Genomic DNA, 17,886 nt, shown 5'->3' on the forward strand with positions numbered 1-17,886 from the left:
CCAGATTTAAATGACTCTTGTGAGAATTCCATTCACAACTCAGAGCTGAACAAACCGACTCGTCTGACTCGCTTTACACCGACTGATTCAAATGAACGAAGACTCGGAAAATCAAAAGGAGCAGAACTTTTCACCACTGGTTCAGGGCCCTTCCCCCGAAATATGACCTTCGTGAGCAAAACAAACCGACCAGACCCAGAAGTGGATCTGGTTCGGAGGCTGCTTCCTCAGAGAGCCTCAGACCTGATGTGACATGAAGCTCCACGCTCTTATTTTGACATATCTCTTTGACTTCCTGACCCAGTACCAGCAGCCCCTGGACCCATCACCATGGGGCTCTGTATCCCCACACACACACACACACACATGCACACACACACACACACACACACACACACGCGCGCACAGCCCTAGCGTTTCCATGGTCACTGCTGGAATTTGGGGTTTCCATTCGCTTCCATTGTCGCAGAGGCTTCAGTAAAAACTTGAGTCTGGATTTTGGTTCAACTCTCTGTTACTTTACAGTAGTTAATCTCTCATCTTCCTGTTAAAAGGCTGTGTTGTTGTTTTTTGACCGAGTTTTGTACTTATAAAGACCTTGATTAGTGACTTGGCTACATTTGCTTTACAACTGTTTTCTGTGTGAAATCATAGATCATTTAATAGTTTTTCAGCTTCTTTTGCTTTTCTCTTTAGCACATTTAAATGTATGTCATTGAATACCATGGTGTGTGTGTGTGTGTGTGTGTGTGTGTGTGTGTGTGTGTGTGTGTGTGTGTGTGTGTGTGTGTGTGTGTGTGTGTGTGTGTGTGGCGTGCGTGCGTGCGTGCGTGCGTGCGTGCGTGCGTGCGTGCGTGCGTGTGTGTGTGTGCGCGTGCGTGCGTGCGTTTTGGAGACAGATGCCTGTCCTTATACGGTATATAGTGTATGTATTTATTCACTTTCCTGGACGTGAGCGTCAACGTGCAAGTCTCCCCAGCTGTTTACAGACCATATACATACCCAGTATATATATATATGTGTGTGTGTGTGTGTGTGTGTGTGTGTGTGTGTGTGTGTGTGTGTGTGTGTGTGTGTGTGTGTGTGTAATATAATATAAATAAATGTACAGAGACTCATTACCTTGCTTGGGAGGAAAGGTGAGTGGCTTAAATGTCACACCTGCAAGTGATGAATAAAACCAAACTGTGGTGGGAGCAGCGAGTGTCCTAATTAGTATCCAGGGGGCCGTGCCGCCGCCGTTCAGGGCGATTGGGATGAGTCCTCGTATCACATGAGGATTCAATCAATTTAGGGGCATATGGAGCTGCAAAAACAGAGGGGGAAAAATGGAAAAGCAGCAATTACGGACGTTTGGATGTTTGGATCGTCGTCGATAATACGGTTAAGGAGCGCTCTGCTCAGCCTGGAACCACTTTTCGCCAAAGTTTATTACATTGAGAGCGAGTGATAGAATTATGTTGGGAGATCTGGCGCTGGTGTGTGTTCTGCGTCCGTCCGCGCACTGAACCCTCCGCAGGGTCGAAGAACATCAGAACGGAACCTCATTTTCTGAAATAGTGGGCTATTACGCTGATGTAGTTGGATGCGTATAATCATAAAGGATTGAACAATTAGCGGTAGAAATAAAAAGCAGCGGAGGTAAAAGCACGGTATGGACAAAGGAGATGGAGCTCGGGTGGTGGTGGGCGTGGGGGTCACTATACGCCTTCCTCGTCTGTCCGCTCCGTCTAAAAATCTATCGTCCGCACTAAACAACATGTCAAACATCTGGACCAATTCCAGGAAATGTAGGCCGAGGTGCAGGAGAGGTGGGCGAGAATTCTGGGTAACGTGAATCTGGTGAATCAATAAACCTAATAAAAATCACCGGACAGCGTGTACACTTCAATACTAAAAACAAATGAAACGTGGAGGAACACGGAATGTGGACGAAACCCCCGAAAGACGGTTCAAATCCTGAAGAGACGCTCATCGCGTTCTGTTAACACCAGCGGCTGGTAAGACTGACGCGCGAAGAGCAGTAAACCAAAAATAGGAGACGAAAAGCATTGGAGAGTCATTCTGCAAAAGCTGAGCGGGCACAATCGTGCCAAAATCCAGACCCATTAACAAACACCTAGTGTGCCGTAATTTGCTTTATTCAAACATGGCCGCCACGGGTTGTCAAGGGAGACACGACAGGGGTGACAGGAACAAATTGTATTGCTGCGTCTTCAGTTATTGCAGTGAGGAACTGGACTCAAATTAATAAGTTGTAGCGCGGAAAAAAATGAAACAATCTCAGGGGCGAAAATGACGGAAATGAGCTTCCTGATTCTCGCGTCATTCAACGACAGGGCGCAAGTTGCTCCGTATGAAAACTACTGAAATGAGGTATTATTTTACTACATTTTCTTCCCTGTGGCCAATTAATTACCGGGCAACCATCATTTCCTGCGCTCTGTCTTCAGATTGAACTGAATGCAATTACTCTCCGCACTTTGTATGAGCAGGTTTATGTGATAAGTACTTTGGAAAAGGCACAATGGCATCTGACACGTCTAATAAAACGAAACAAATTGAGGCATTCCTCTCTAATGTTAGGGTTTAGAAGGAACGCTTATCTCAAATAACAGCACCTCCTTTACTTAAATTTTTTTTTTCATTTAACCTGAACTCTGAAATAAGAATCCCGAAATGGGGAGCAAATAAGAGGAAAGAAATGACTATTAAAAAAAAAAGAAGAAACCCACAAACAGCACCATCTTCTAAATGTCACTTTGGGGTTCCTTGATGTGTTGTGACATGTGGAATTCCCACAACGCGCCGGGACGCCCGGTCTGCCTGTAAACACACGACGCCGCCGCTCGACCTCCCGTCAAACCGAGGCCAAGTCCGCCGAGGGCTTCGTGAGACTCTTCAGAGGTGAAGCAAGAGTGCAGCTTGCGCGAGAACCGGGAGAAGGAAGGAAAAACATGCTCTGTTTGGTTTATGTTATGGGCGTTATGTGCAGCCAGACGGCCATTACCGCAAAACAGCCCCCGACAGGGCGTTATTTTGCGTCAGTCCGAAGGGGGTTATTTTAACGGTGATGAGCGGCTGGCTGCATATTATCCCTCTTATCGTTCGGCGACTTACTAAATAAAATACAGTGAGACGGAATATTGATTCAAAGTGATTTTATTACTAGTCTGCCTGCTTTAAGAGCTTCCACTAAGAAAAATAGTCCACAGCAATGTAGCGAACTATTCACCCTACGACACAGAAATTCACCCTTCATGTGATAGACCTATTTGCTGTTATTAATGTTAACTTGGACATTTTTGCCTTCATCATGACATGAGGCATGCTGAATGGGGCGTTTCTGGGGCGATTGTTTTTTTTGCATTGATGTCAAAATTTGTCTCTTCAAATATTCCATTGTAGTTTCTATGTAGCCCCACAAGCTACTGGTAGTATTTAACATGGGCATGTTGGTGCTCCGCCCATGAGGGACAGCAGTCCAGGCGGAGGTGTGGTTGCCCGTGGCAAGGGGTCATTATTAACAGATCGGCGGTCGTTACTCAGAAATAACTGACCACTGATTGACCAATCAGAGCGGAGTGTTCCACAGAGCCAGAGAGTGTAATAATGAGATTGAATGTGATGATTTTTTTTTCAGCCAAAACTCATTGTTTCATTGTGTGTGTGTGTGTGTGTGTGTGTGTGTGTGTGTGCGTGTGTGTGTGCGTGCGTGCGTGCGTGCGTGCGTGCGTGCGTGCGTGCGTGCGTGCGTGCGTGCGTGCGTGCGTGCGTGCGTGCGTGCGTGCGTGTGCGCGCGTTCGCCCTCGCTCAGGACTGGGAGTTCCCTCACTTCATGGGTGACCTGGACTTGAACCTGCCTGGGATGCCGACCACGCAGGTGACGGTCAAGCTGCCCGTCTGCAAGCAGATCTTCAAAGAGGAGTACCACATCCACATCACAGGTACGGCCGGGCGCCAGGCGGGCGCCGGCGTGCACGTGCGCGCGCACCACCGCCGCCGCCTGCGACCAGCAGGTCACTTCACCGCTGCAGCAGCTGCTCCTGATGGGGAGCTTAGCGGGACCCGGTCACCGAAACGCGCGCCAGATCGGATTCGAGGTCTACGGGTGAATTTCCACAGATGAACAGGCGTTTCTCTTGCCTGTCCTAGGGCTCGATAAAAGTGTCCGTGGGTTTGGAAACACGCAGGTTCCGCCGACAACTACGGTAACACATATCTGAGTCAAAGGTACTTCATTTAGCAGTATTTTGTATTTGTTTATTCCGTTTCAAACGGCAGAAGGAAGCGGCGTTGCTTTAAGGAAAATGCTTAATACAGCAAAGATAGAGAGATCATTTTAAGGTCGATATCTCAACATATCGTTCAAATCTTCCGAACCCGAAAATAGAGACAATGTGAGTTATCATCGGTAAAATCGGTCGGGTGTCATGTCACGTGTGTTGTCACCAATGTGGTCCTTTTAGCCGATGTCCTATTCTTTATGAAAAATCAACTACAGTCATTCCAAATGTCTACATTTGTAGAGCCAAATATTCAAAGTCATTATAATAAAATAATAAATATATATATCCATGGAGACAAAGACATTATATCATTATTATGACCAAATAGAAAGGGCCGAAGAGTGTCTCATCAAACCCGACAGCGAAGGCGTATTTGCTCTTTTGGAGCTCTCTGCTTAACGTACAAATACAGTCTTCTGGGAAATTCGCTTTTTTTCCTCCATCTTACCCAGATTCAGATGGGAAGGTCAGCGCCAATTTGCTGCCCCGAGTTAACGCCGGGAAGCAGAGATTGGAAGGAGGCGAGCTTAGAACTTAAGCGGGCGCTCCGTTTTGTCGAAAGTGTCCGGGGATATCGCACCGGAGAGAAACTCCTCGCACGAGGTGGAGCTCACGGATGAGGATTTGAAGAAGCGTGTCTCTGCGGCGGCCGCTCGACGCGGCGATGGCGCCTTTAGAAGAGTCCTGCGGTCGGTGCAAGCCGCCACGCCGTCGCGGCAACGGGTCCCGTTAACTCTTCTGAAGCGTTCGTGTGGTCTGACATAACGTCCTGGTGTTTGCCGAACACTCATTTGTGTCTTTTCTTTTTAGAAATAAATTAGAATCGCAGCATAATCGACAAACATCTAAACCTTTTAGACGGAGTTGGGTTTTTTGGGGTTTTTTTTGTTTTTTTTTTGTCGCTGGGCGTGGATGGTTCAGCCACGTCACCTTTCAATCAGCGTGTTGTTGTTGGTGCGGCGCCGCTGGTCGGGTTGTTTCCAGTCGGGACTCATTCCATGAAACACAAGCTAGCAGAGCCCCGCCCCCAGCAACATGATTGGTGGAAACATAGGAAGCGGAAGAAAGTGAAACGCACCGGTCCCGTCGCTCCCATTTTTTCAAAAGTGTGATTTGTGAGACTATTATGGGGCTGATAAGGCGTCTACTCTCTGATCCAGTTGACAACAATTGGCACTCACAAGGCCGAGGGAAACCGCTTGTTTCATGCCACGTTGGTTCTTTCGTAGGCTAGTTGACTTGTAGACTAGTTGAGATGTGTGTTCTTAATTTTGAAAGTATTAGATGCACCGCCACTTTCTTCTTAAAATGTTTTAATGCTTTTAAAAAAAACTGCAACATAAATACTTAATGCTGTGTGTGTGTGTGTGTGTGCGTGTGCGTGTGCGTGCGCGCGCGCATGCGATCGGGCGTGCCACCACCGCCGATCCGTTGAAATAGAACATCCCCACCGATCATTATCTCCAAACGTTTTGGGGTTTTTTTTCCCGGCGAGACGAGTCGATTCCCTATCGAGAGCCATTTCCTGGGTTTTCCCCACTCCGCTCCGTGCTCACGGCGAGTCACCGCCATCAAAACGGAGACGGCGCCGCCGATGCTGAATGTTCAGCCATTCCAGCGCTCGGGGACTCAAGCGAGGCTGTTAACCCTCATGCATCGCGTATCCATTAAGTGTGATGGAGACGCGGGGCAGATGGCCGTCTGGTGGTGACGCTGGGACGCGAGGCGCCGCGGCGGAACCAGCACCTGCACGTGGTCCTGCTGGTTTTAATATGGGAACCATAGCAGCGGACAGAGAATGTCTAATGAACGGAGGAACAGTCCGGCTCTATGTTCTCACCTCTCATCATCTAGACGGGCGTTCTTCAACCACTGGACCACAAAAATGTTTCACATTCCACTTTTTCCAAAATTACTGATGGAAATAAGCTCTTGTGTTGCAAGATCAAAATTGCAATTCTGTAGTAATTGATCAGTTCCAGTAGAATAGCGACACTGTATTCAGCAGAACAAGCTCAAGTTTCACAATGAACGTCTGAACTATTGGTATTGATGTAAGGTTCGACTCTTTTTTTGAGTCGCGTGAGTCGGAGCTGGATTTTCACAAGAATCAGTTAATTCCGTCAAAATTATTTATGTAGGTGGAGTGTAAAGTGTCAATCCGTCACATCACATATGAATAACGACAAATGCCTTTTTTTTTTTTTTTGCCTTGGACTGTAATTATGTCCTCAGTTTTAATTATTTTTACTTTGTCTTCGCCGACTCTTTTGCAAGAGTGACACTCTACTCCAGTCAACTCCAGTCATTTAAAAAATCTACTCGCTAGAAAACAAAAAAATTCTCACAATACGGGATCAATTTGAAGAGTCTGACGCAAATCTCTCAGATTGACTCCCAATGATAGAAAAATAAGCTTTATTCCAAGTCTAGAACTTCGTTTTTCTGACCCCTTGGATGCCTTTTTGTCTTATCACGTCGTCTTCTTATCTGTTGTGAGAAACCGTGTTTGACAGAAGTGTCTAATCCAATGTCCCACATCTTCACCGCAGGCAAGTGGTTCAACTACGGCATCATCTTCCTGGTGCTGATCCTGGACCTGAACATGTGGAAGAACCAGATCTTCTACAAGCCTTACGAGTACGGCCAGTACACGGGGCCCGACGAGAAGATCTACACGGTGGAGGACCCGGACACGCTCGGGTACTTCAACCGCAGCACGCTCACCTACGAGTGGCGCTCCACCCACCTGGACCCCGGCACCAACCTCACCTACATCCAGCGGGACATATTCCTCCACAGCCGCTACGTGGGAGCCAGTATGGACATCAAGTGCCTGGCCTTCATCCCCAGCTTGGGGGCGTTTCTGCTTTTCGGCTTCTTCATCTGGCTGCTGGGACGCTTCCAGGACAGCGAGACCATCCCGCAGAGCCAGGACAAGACCTACGAGCGGATCAAGAGGAAGTCGCCGTCGGAGCACAGCAAGGAGATGGGCGGCACGCCGGAGGACGCCCGCGGTGACGCGGGCATCGCCCTGAGGAAGGCGGGGACGCCCATGCTGCTGTCGGTGGACGGGCCGCACCTCGGGGCCGGCGCCTGCTTCCACCCCGGTTCCCCCGCCTCCCTCGCCTCCACGGAGACCCAGGCGACCCACCCGAGCATCGTGATCAGCCCGGCAGAGGGGCCGGAGCCGGAGGCGGCGGGAGACGGCGGAGGGGAAGGGGTCGTCTTCCCCTCCGCCCAGAGCCCCCAACCCCGGTCTTCCTAGAACTGAAGGTTCTGCACCGTTGTGTCGCTGCAGAGAAGGTTGGAGTCCCGATGGGGTCCCGATGGGGTCCTGATGGGGTCCCAATGGGGTCCTGATGGGGTCATGATGGAGTCATGAATGGTCCATGAGCTCCATGAGAAGGGTCTTGCAGGGCTCTGAAATTTTTATTTTCTCATAATATTGTTTAATGGACAATGTGGCTCCCGAATTCATCTCTTCTTCTTCTTCTTCTTGTGATGATGATGTGGCGGTGTTGGAACCAAAGTGGACCTCGGACCTTTTTAAAATGGAGCGGAAGAGCAGAACTCATCGTGGGTGTCCCGAAGAAAAGACAAGCAAGGACGACACGCAGATCCGGGGAAAACAAAGACTTCTTTCCAGCAGCTTCTGTTCTTTGAAATTTGTTCCTTTCACATCATTATGTTTCAAAATGTCTCGCCTGCACTCCGACAACCAACTGCAAACCTTCTGATTACTCTCAACCTTACTGACACGGTGCTCACTAGATTGAACCTTTTCATAAATAAAAAACGATTTTTTTAAGTATTGGAAAACTATTTTGTGCCTACGCCAGAGAAGTATTTCTATAGGGTGGGGGTCCGATGATCCACACAAGAACATTATCACAGCTGCAGTCGTGCCTTGATGTTTCATTGGTGAAGAGTGAATGGAATACGAACCCCAAAATGATCCTGACACGTCTATATTACAGTAGACACACAAAATGGATCGATGTCCGAAATTTTGTCTAATTTTTGTAATACATGTTGATTTCATACGGACAACGGTTACCTCATCAGATCCTCTGACTTTCTTATTTATTGGGTTTAATTCACGTTCTCGTCGTCCTCTCCGTCTTATTTCTTTTACCAATATTTTACTACTGTGGCGTGGTTCAGTTTAGGCCGACGCCCTTTTTAAAGCTACGGCTCATGTTGTCAGATTAAAATGATGAATGACCCGGATGATTGATGGGAAAACAAAATCAACATTTCACCTCGTGACGGCGAAATTAGTTGGAGATGCACCGACGAAGACTCAGGACGTTCACAAATTCACTAAATTTGGTATTTTTTAATGTTCCAAAGGAAAATACTCAAACCAAACATTTCCACGAGCTCAATATAAGCACGTTTCTCCCATTATTTTGAAGGAGTTCTATGGAACAGCGTGGTTTTAATATGCTTCATAATGGACTGTAATGGTCTAATGCCTTCGATGTTTCTGTCAAAGAAATTGGGAGTTTTTAAAGGTTTTATTTTTACAATAGTTAAACATATTGTGACATTTCCTCTCAATCAAAATTGTCTTTGTCTGAATTGTATTTGTGTGTGTGTGTGTGTACAGTATAAAGGCTTTTTTTTTACTAGTGTGTGATTTGACATTTCTGGTTTGTGTGGATCTCGGTGTAAATTGTGTGTGCGCGCGTGCATGTGCGCTTGTTTTTTTTACTAGTGTGTGTTTTCACATTTCTGGAACTGTGTGTGTGTGTGTGTGGATCTACAGTATGTGTGAATTGTGTGTATCTGTGTCTTTTTACTTGTGTGTTTTATCACATTCATGAAACTGTCTAATCCCTGATTCTGTCTGATCCCTGCTTCTGTCCAATCCCTGGTCCTGTCTAATACCTGATTCTGTAATCAAGCGGCTCCATGTCGCAGGTAAGAGGACTCCTTAGACTCCACTGCTCAGTTTTTTGGGTTTCGAGTGAAACAAGGTGACCCACTGCTGAATAAATCTGTGAGAGTTTGGAAATGACACCTGGTCATATTTTGTTATGTTTTTCATGTATTTTGTGTGTGACAAAGTATTTCCTGTCCAAACCTATTATTTCCTATTTAGTCGAGAACTCTTTATCATTATAGTTAATTTCAATGGTTTGAATTGTGTGTTTTTGTGTTGTTGTTTTTTTTTTTCAACTTTTGCTCAGTATCCCGAAAAACTTGTTGAATCTTGTGTGACCAATAAATTAATACCGTTGCTATAAATAGATCCTGGATTGGTCATTTACTCTGTGAGAGTGAATCATGTGTGGGTATTTTAAAAATGAGGTTGGTGATGTTGTTACGTAAAAGCCCAGTGAGGACAGTTCTAGTTTACACTTTCTTTTCCTCTAAATTTGAGGAATACAGTTGCCAAGCAACAGCATAGGTCAACTTCTCGCATCTTTGACCTAATTAATCAGGCTGATAGAGAGATAATTAAACTATCTGCACCAGCACTCTGGAATATCAACCATGCATACACATCTTAAACACATCAGTTCGATCCAATTCAATTTTATTGTCATTGACACACTGTGCAGGCACATAGTTGAACCAAAAGAGTCAGGAGGGATATCTGCACTTACTGTATAAGTGCAGATATCCCTCCTGACCCCTCCTGACCCTCTTTTGGTGTGTCAATGACAATAAAATTGAATTGGATCGAACTGATGTATTTAAGATGTGTATGTTTGGTTGATATTGCCTGGCGAACTGATGTGGGTGGAGTGTGGGCGCGGGGTAGTGTCTATGATGTGGGTCAGGACCAGTCAGCACTTCATGGCAATGGGGTGGACGTTGCTAAACGTTCAGACCTGTGGGTGATGATTTCTTGGGAATGGGGATGACGGAGGTGGTCTTGAAGCACGTGGGGGCTGTGGACTGGGACGGCGAGACGTTAGATATTGCCAAGATCTTCCAGAGGACCTGTCCCGGGGCCGGCAGCCCTCCGCGCGTTCACTCCGAGTGGTGATCCTCTGACCTCAGCGATGCTCAGGGTGAGCACCTGGTTCCCGGGACAGGTGTGGGGGTGTGGATGGCAGCGTGTGTCCCCTGACCAAGCGGGCGTAGAACAGATTTAGCTGGTCCCGGAGGGAGGCGATGTGGACGGCGGGACAGGCGTCGGGGCTTTCTTGAGCCGTGATAGTCCGAGCGCCTTGCCACACGTGTGGTCCTCCGTTCGTAGGGTGTAGTTCTGTTTAGCCGTTCCGACACCCTTTCTGGTGGCTGCGCCACGAGCTTTCAGCGCTGGCTGGGCCCGCCGCTCGTCTTTTTTTGTTGTGACGGCCTCAGTGCGAAAGTTAATGTCGGTTAAAACAGCGGCTGTAATACCTACACCTACTGACCCACTTTAGGGTCATTCGGCGACTTTCGACTTTTTTTTTCGCATCATTTGAAAGTGGAGAATCGGAGCTTCCAAACAAGGTGTCACTTGTGCAAATCAAGGAGTTATTTTTAAAGCTATGACTTGTTAATGACTAGGGTGTGGCAAACCCTGTTTCTGAGATAATCATCCTTGAAAGTTTCACCGAGACTTGGCTTCATTCAGCCAGCTCCCAGAATGAAAATGGGTTAGTCAAGGCCACATGGCCAATTAACGTAATGCTCAATGGGCCAATCACTGCTTTGTTCTTGTGTTTTGAGGGAATGTTGAACAGCGTCATCAACACACTATTTTTGTTTATAAAAAAGCTTTTATTTAACAGTAAGAATATACATGTTTTGTAAAAGTGGAATTATTTTGGAGTTTAAAAGTACGGACAACACAACAAAATGTAGAGTCTATCATAGATTTGAGTCTCGGAAAATCTTAAATTTGAAAAATCTGTCACCAACCTCAACAAACTTCATCACGTCACCAACTTCTTCCGTTGTAACAACAACGGCCGTTTCATCGGGTCTCCTCCGGTGGTTCTTGAAAATATTCCGTTTCATCGTCACATTCAGGTTGAAATCCGAAGTTTTTAATGTTCTCCAAGTCCGGAGTAATATCAGATTCAGCGTCGCTTTCGGAGAACTGACTCTCATTGCAGAAGTCCGGTGTGCGCTGCTTAAAGTGACTTGGATCTATCGAACTGGTCAGATTAAGGTCCGCAATATGATTTAGATCTTCCTCCACCCACTTCTCCTCATCCATAACAACACAGAGGCGAAAGTTTTCACAGACAAGTGAAACCGGATCCTCGGCTTCATTACGGAAGTGACGTTGACGTTGGTACACACCTCCTCCATGCCCCCTCCATGTCCCCTCCATGCCCCCTCCATGTCTCCGTGTGTGTGTAAAAGTAGTACAATTTAAAGGTTGAATTCCATTAAAACGGTTTCACATTATGACTTCACATCACATGGAATATGGATGAATGATCTTCACCTGGACGGTCGTTTTAAAGCAGTCGATCGATGGGCGTTGTTCAGCGTCACGTCATCTAACGGGAATATTTAACTCCACGGTTTAACATTTTTCTACTATCTATAAATCAAACTTGGTTTTGAAAATACGTTGAGAGATAAAAAACCACAAAGGAATACGAATCTGGAAAAATCGCATTTTCCTTCAAGAAAGGTTTTTTAACTAATTTGGCTGCTCCTGGCCATTTTGGAAATGCGCAAGATGGCGGCTTTCGCTGCGGTGGGTGACATATGATATATGTCCGTAAAAGAGCCGTGGGTGGCTGAGTGAGCCTTCAAAAGAGTCCTGGAGTTCAGAGACTGCGCCCTCTGGCCAGACAGTAACCGCCTTCACTGCTGGCTTGACCCTTTGTATGAGGGGCCAGGAACAGGCTGAGGTGGTCAGACTGCCCATGTGGGGGCAGGGAGTAGCCTTGTACGAGTCCTTGTACGAGCAGGAGACATGTTGATGGTGTTTAGGTAATAGAGTCCTGAGGTCAGTATGGTTGATATGAGGCGTTGTCCGGCTGTTCGGTCTTTAGTCTGCTGATGGCACAACTGTTGCTGCCGACACTAAGTGCTACCATAGAATTCGTACGTGGGGAGGTGTACACAGCGGCGATTGGCCGTTAACTCCATAGGCCCTAAATGAAAACACCCCTCACACACTTCATTAATAACATGAGGTTAAATGAACAACATTAGCTTGGGCGGTGTTTACGAGTTAAATTCAGGTTGAGAGAGCGTGTACAACGGAAATGGGGGGAAAAGAAGGCGGCGTCAAAAGATATTGGCCAGGGCTGGGTGAAGATATTTTGGAACGAAAAAAACAAAAACAAAACGTGATGAGTGCGACCTGACCAGGGGACGCGGCGGTTGAGTGGAATGTGCCGTCGGAATGAATGAATGAATGAATGAGAGTTGATCTCCCACTGGGGCCAGTGTGTCCATCAGTTATTATTATATTATTCAATTTTTAATTACGGTGGAATGTTGTTGAATTATCAAATGTTCCTTGAGAGGAATTCACAAGACGCCGAAACGAGACCCATGAGGATTGAAGGTTCCGCCTGGATTTTCAACCGACCGTCCGTAGGTCCACTGACGCAAGATTGGTGAACGATCTGTCCGTAGCGACCAAATCGCTTGAAATTGAATCAGAATTCTGGAGCCACTCCGGCGAAGAGTCATCTGTTTGTTTGTTCGTTCGACTGGAGACAGGCGTTCAGCGGAGTCTCAACTCTTGCTTTTCAAAGGAAAAGAGCCTCAAGGACTAAATGGGAGTGGGAAAAAAGCCCAAGGTGCTACGGCATAATCCATATTCAATATCACTGATTTATTTTTCATTCCACCGAGATGAACATAACGTTTGACGGAAGAAAATACGTTCTCTGCCAAAATAAATCACTTTGACAGAATTGGGCTACAGGTTTTTTTTGGGACCCACCTCCTGCCTATAATTATTATTATTATTATTATTTTTGACGGAATCAAATGATTCCAGCGTGGAATCCGTGCAGTCAATTCCTTTCAAATTGAACGACCCATTTTTTTACTGAGAGAATCGCCGAAAAACCAAGTCTCCCAAAAAAGTTTTCTCGTTTGGGCTCATCCAGCAACGTCACGCATCGAACAACATCAACGAGCGTCTTTCCACACCAGAACATAGGCTTTGGCCGGAGGCGCGGCGTGGTGTTGCCGGGAGCGCCATCACGTTGGGCCAAGGCCACTTCGTAAGAACCTTAAAGCCTCTGGGCTGAGAAATGAGATATTGATTGTTTTTTTTTTTGTTGTTGTTGTTTTTTTTCCCCCGGGGGGTTGGGCGGTGTAATTGAGAGCGCACGTCAAAGCCCGACTTTCAATAAGGTTTGAGGCGCTGGAGCCGTGTTACCGACGTCGCGTTTGCAGCGTATTGACCGGCTCCCGAAATGCAACGGCTGCGTCGGCCGCGATAACAGTTGGTGATCGGTGGCGTTCTGCCCCCGAATGAAAGCTGGGGTTTTTTTTGGGGGGGGTTGCTGATTGTACGCCGAGTCCAGTCCGGTTTATTTCTAGAGTTTAATCTCAGAAGGAGAGTCAGGGAGGGCTTCAAAAGGCCACGTTACACACACAGGTCGCTCTTCATAGTGGTGGTCGTCCTGCTTTGAAGCGCAGGCCCTTGTGTCGCTCTGGGGGCCAGAGAACTACTTCACAAAGTATCCGAAAATGGTACAAAAGCTTAATATTGAATTCACCTATTTGAACAATTTGCTTAGTGATCCACTGATCCATATTAATTAAAAATAAAATATGTATATATTAAGACATAATTTATAATAAATTATGAATAATGTCTTAATATATATATTTTTTTATTTTAAATTAAATATAACATAAATTTTCATTATAATTTGGAGATTATAACTATGAGTTAGTACTAGGAATTAGTACTAGTAGAGTTAGTATTAGTAGTTTGTACTAGTAGTTAGTCGTAGTAGAGTTCAAACTAGTAGTTATTACTACTAGTTAGAACTATTAGAGTTAGTATTAGTAGTCAATACTAGCAGTTAGTACTAGTAGAGTTAGTATAAGTACAGTTAGTTCTAGTAGTTAGTACAAGTACAATTAGTAGTATTGCAGTTAGTACTAGTTCAGTTATTACTAGTAGTTAGTACTAGTTGAGTCAGTGCTAGTAGTTAGTACTAGTAGTTAGAACTAATAGAGTTAGTACTAGCAGTTAGTAGTAGTCAAGTTAGTACTAGTGGTTTGTACTAGTATAGTTAGTACTGGTAGTTAGTACTAGTAGAGTTAGTGCTAGTGGAGCTAGTACTAGTAGTGAGTACTAGTAGAATTGGTACTAGTAGTTAGTACTAGTAGTTAGCACTAGTAGAGGTAGTACTATTACAGTTAGTACTAGTAGAGTTAGTACTATTACAGTTAGTACTAGTAGAGTTAGTACTAGTAGTTTGTACTCGTAGAAAACCGTTGGTTTTTATTTATTTTAACAGAAGTAAGTTTGAAAGTGAAGAGGAAACAGATCCTCAGAGGTCGACAGGTCCAGGTGGAGTTTGAAAAGATGAGTCTCCACATAGTAAATATTTGAGAAGCAATTGAAATGAAAACTATTTGGAATATTTAATATTTTAAATATTTCACAGGTTTCATTCGAACAGTTTATGAAAATGACAAAATTACATTTCTTTACTCCAATGCAGACTCAAAGACAACATTTAACTCCATATTATGATAAAATCACAGACAAAACACAGTTTAAATATAGTGTCAAGGTTTATTTGACACCAACCATAAACTATGCAAAATATCCAATAGCTCTTTTCCTGTTTCTGTCTCTGTCAATAGGCTGCAGGAAAGCGAGAGTGAAGTTTTTTTTTAATTCAGCGTTATCTTTTTACACGGTGTCAGAAAAAGCCCAAAACTTGTTTAAATATTTCCCCTTTAACTGAAATGTGTCACACATGATTGTGGTGTGGGGATGGGATGGTTTGTGCAGCCACACCTGACCTGGATCTAGGTGATTGGGATCAGGGTGGCTGCATGTTGCTCAACAGGTAAAACCCCCATCCCCACACTCACTCAGATATGGGCGCCCTGTCGTGACATGTGTCTATCTGCTCCCGGCTAATTCCACCTAACCTTCTCTCTACAATAAACTGGTGTCTACAACCCATCGTCTTCTGTGTCTCTGCGCCGGAGGCCAGTGAAAACACCCCAAAGGGACACAGTCCGAAGACGCCCTGGAGCCCCCGGCGGGTCGACGGGCGGCCCCCGTGCCGACCCTCTCCTGACTGGCAGCAGCAGCACCCAGGGGTCCGGCGGAGGACCGGGGGAGAAGCAGCTGCAGCAACCACAATGGGTTGTAGACACCAGTTTATTGTAGATAGCTGGCCAGCTGGAAATAGCCAGGAGCAGATAGACACGTGTCATGTCACGGGCTCCTCTCCTGAGTGAGTGTGGGGATGGGGGTTTTACCTGTTGCTCGTCAGACCAACCAACGAGCGACAGGCAGCCACCCTGATCCCAATCACCTAGATCCAGGTCAGGTGTGGCTGCTCAAACCATCCCATCCCCACACCACAATGATCTCAAATGATTTATCTCCAAAATTTATATTTAAACTTGTTTATGTTTCTGATGTTTTGATTCTTGAAACGTTTGACGCTGTATATTAACAATATCAATAATATTCTAGTTTCGCTTTCACGTGCGTGACACATACTGTATTCAAAAGCTCAGTCGGGATTCGAACCCTCAACCTGGAGCTCTCATCCAGCGGCTTAGCGCTTGATGCTGCCAAGTGGAAACGAGAGCGTGTTTCCCCCCTTTGATCGTAAAAGGAACCCCTGCGGTGACCCGGAGGGAAGGATCTGCGACGGCAGCGTCCGAACCTGTCATGTCACCGGGTCAGCTCCTCTTCCCGCTGCACTTTTAAACATGCCCTCGGGCTGCCGGCTTTCAAAACCTTACTTGGCGTCCAACCCTCCGGTCTGACAACCCGACGCTCAACTCAATGTCCGGACTCCGCTCATCTAAATTAAAGGTAACCTCTGCGATGCTCCCGGTTCTGGCTTCTCTGAGGTGGTCTTCACTGGACGCGTGAAGTCCGGATTCAAACCCACAGTCCAGCGCTCACCGTGCATCAGCTCATCACACCGGGCCAACCTTGCAAAATTCAATAGGTTATTCTGCAGCTTGTATGTTTGAGAGTGTCCTAGTCCCAGTGGATCAGTGGTTTGTGCTGCTGCCTCCCCGCAAGAAGGTTCTGGTGGCCTTGCGTGTTCTCCCCATCTTCATTGGATTCCGCCCTAAAAGACTCAAATAACAGGTACCTGCTGATGCCCTTGAGCAGGGCATTTGATGCAACGGCCGTCAACAGCCGGTACGTGCATGTCTTTCAGGGAGGAACCGAAGCATGAACATACTCTTCCCACACAGCAACGCCCCAAAACCTAGAACCATCCTGCCGGGAGGCAACAGCACTAACCACCAAGCCACCGCGACAGCAACATGCCAACCACGTCAGCTCATGAAGTCCTCCGTCCCTCACCGACTGAACCAAACGAACCGACAGGCGGAGGAGTCCGGACTCTTTTTACTGAGGGACTCGGGGAGAAGCGAATCTCAAAAATAGGGTCACGACAAATAGTTCTCACATTCGGAGCGAAGCTTGTTCTGATGACCGCAGCGCTGCTGTTCTGTTCTGCTGGAACTGATGAATTCGATTAATTTGTGCAGCCTTGCAATTTTGATCTCGCAACACGAGAGGATAATTTTAATTACTGTATTTTTAAAGTTGAATTTGGAACATTTCAAGTGGCACAGCGGTTGAAAAATACAGGTATAGAAGGTATAAAGATACCTTTTCCTAACAGAGGTTGTGCTTAGGTCGGTTATTTCCAAGTGCATGTTGGTTCTAATTGGTCGCTTTGGATTTTTCTGAAATTGTCTATTCAGCACTTTTTTTTTTTTTTTTTTTTTTTTAAGGATTTTACATATTCAAAAACCTTCTCATGAATAACTAAAAGCTTCAACCTCTGCTCTTTCACACGTCGACAATTTTAACCGTGTTGTCTCCACGTTACCGTTAACTACCTTGAAGCTTTCTACCTCGGGGCGTTACGGAGAACTCCTAAAATCGGAGCCACAGTTAGCTCTGGTGGAGTAACCTGATGGGAGGCTGATCCAGGGCGTGGCAGCGCCGGAGTGTTTTATCGGACGTGCCGCTCTGCTTTACAGGTGAGTTGATCTAGTGTGCGATCGTCGCCGCCACCTCGTCCGGCGGCCTTGTGCCGACGCCTGAATCACAGCCGGCCTGACAGCATTACAAGACCCCCCTCCCTCCTCCCGGAGCGATATTGCTTGAATAAAGAAACATAAAGCGTGAAGATGGAATTTATCCATCCCTTTATGGCTGTACATTATGAGTCCTGTGATTCTCCAAGGCCCCACTCCGCCGGCAGACAGACAAGCACGATAAATACACGCCGTCATTAATATTGAATATAGGACGGGCAGTGAAGTGGACTCCCTGCGGTCCAGGCATCTGTTGCCAAAAGTCCAGTGTTGCCATGGAAAATTGGACATTTAGGGGCCAGCTGGAAGGCAGATCAGCCCCCGCTGAGTGGCCGCGACTCGGGCGCCCGCTGGCCCCGCGCCACCGCCGGCGAGAAGCCACTGGACC

General features: G+C 46.4%; 1 protein-coding gene across 1 annotated transcript in view; it reads left to right on the plus strand.

Annotated features, from left to right (window-relative positions):
• tmem117 (transmembrane protein 117) overlaps positions 1 to 7,557 on the plus strand; it is a gene marked incomplete at both ends in the record, with an annotated part of 64,032 nt that extends 56,475 nt beyond the window's left edge. Inside the window, 2 exons of the mRNA XM_080002884.1 lie at positions 3,818 to 3,947; positions 6,842 to 7,557. Coding sequence (XP_079859010.1) covers positions 3,818 to 3,947; positions 6,842 to 7,557 — 846 coding nt within the window. The remainder of the gene's footprint in view (positions 1 to 3,817; positions 3,948 to 6,841) is intronic.
• Positions 7,558 to 17,886: the final 10,329 nt, after the last annotated feature.

Source organism: Zeus faber (assembly GCF_960531495.2).
Source record: "Zeus faber genome assembly, chromosome: 6".
NCBI classification, from domain to species: Eukaryota; Metazoa; Chordata; class Actinopteri; order Zeiformes; family Zeidae; genus Zeus; species Zeus faber.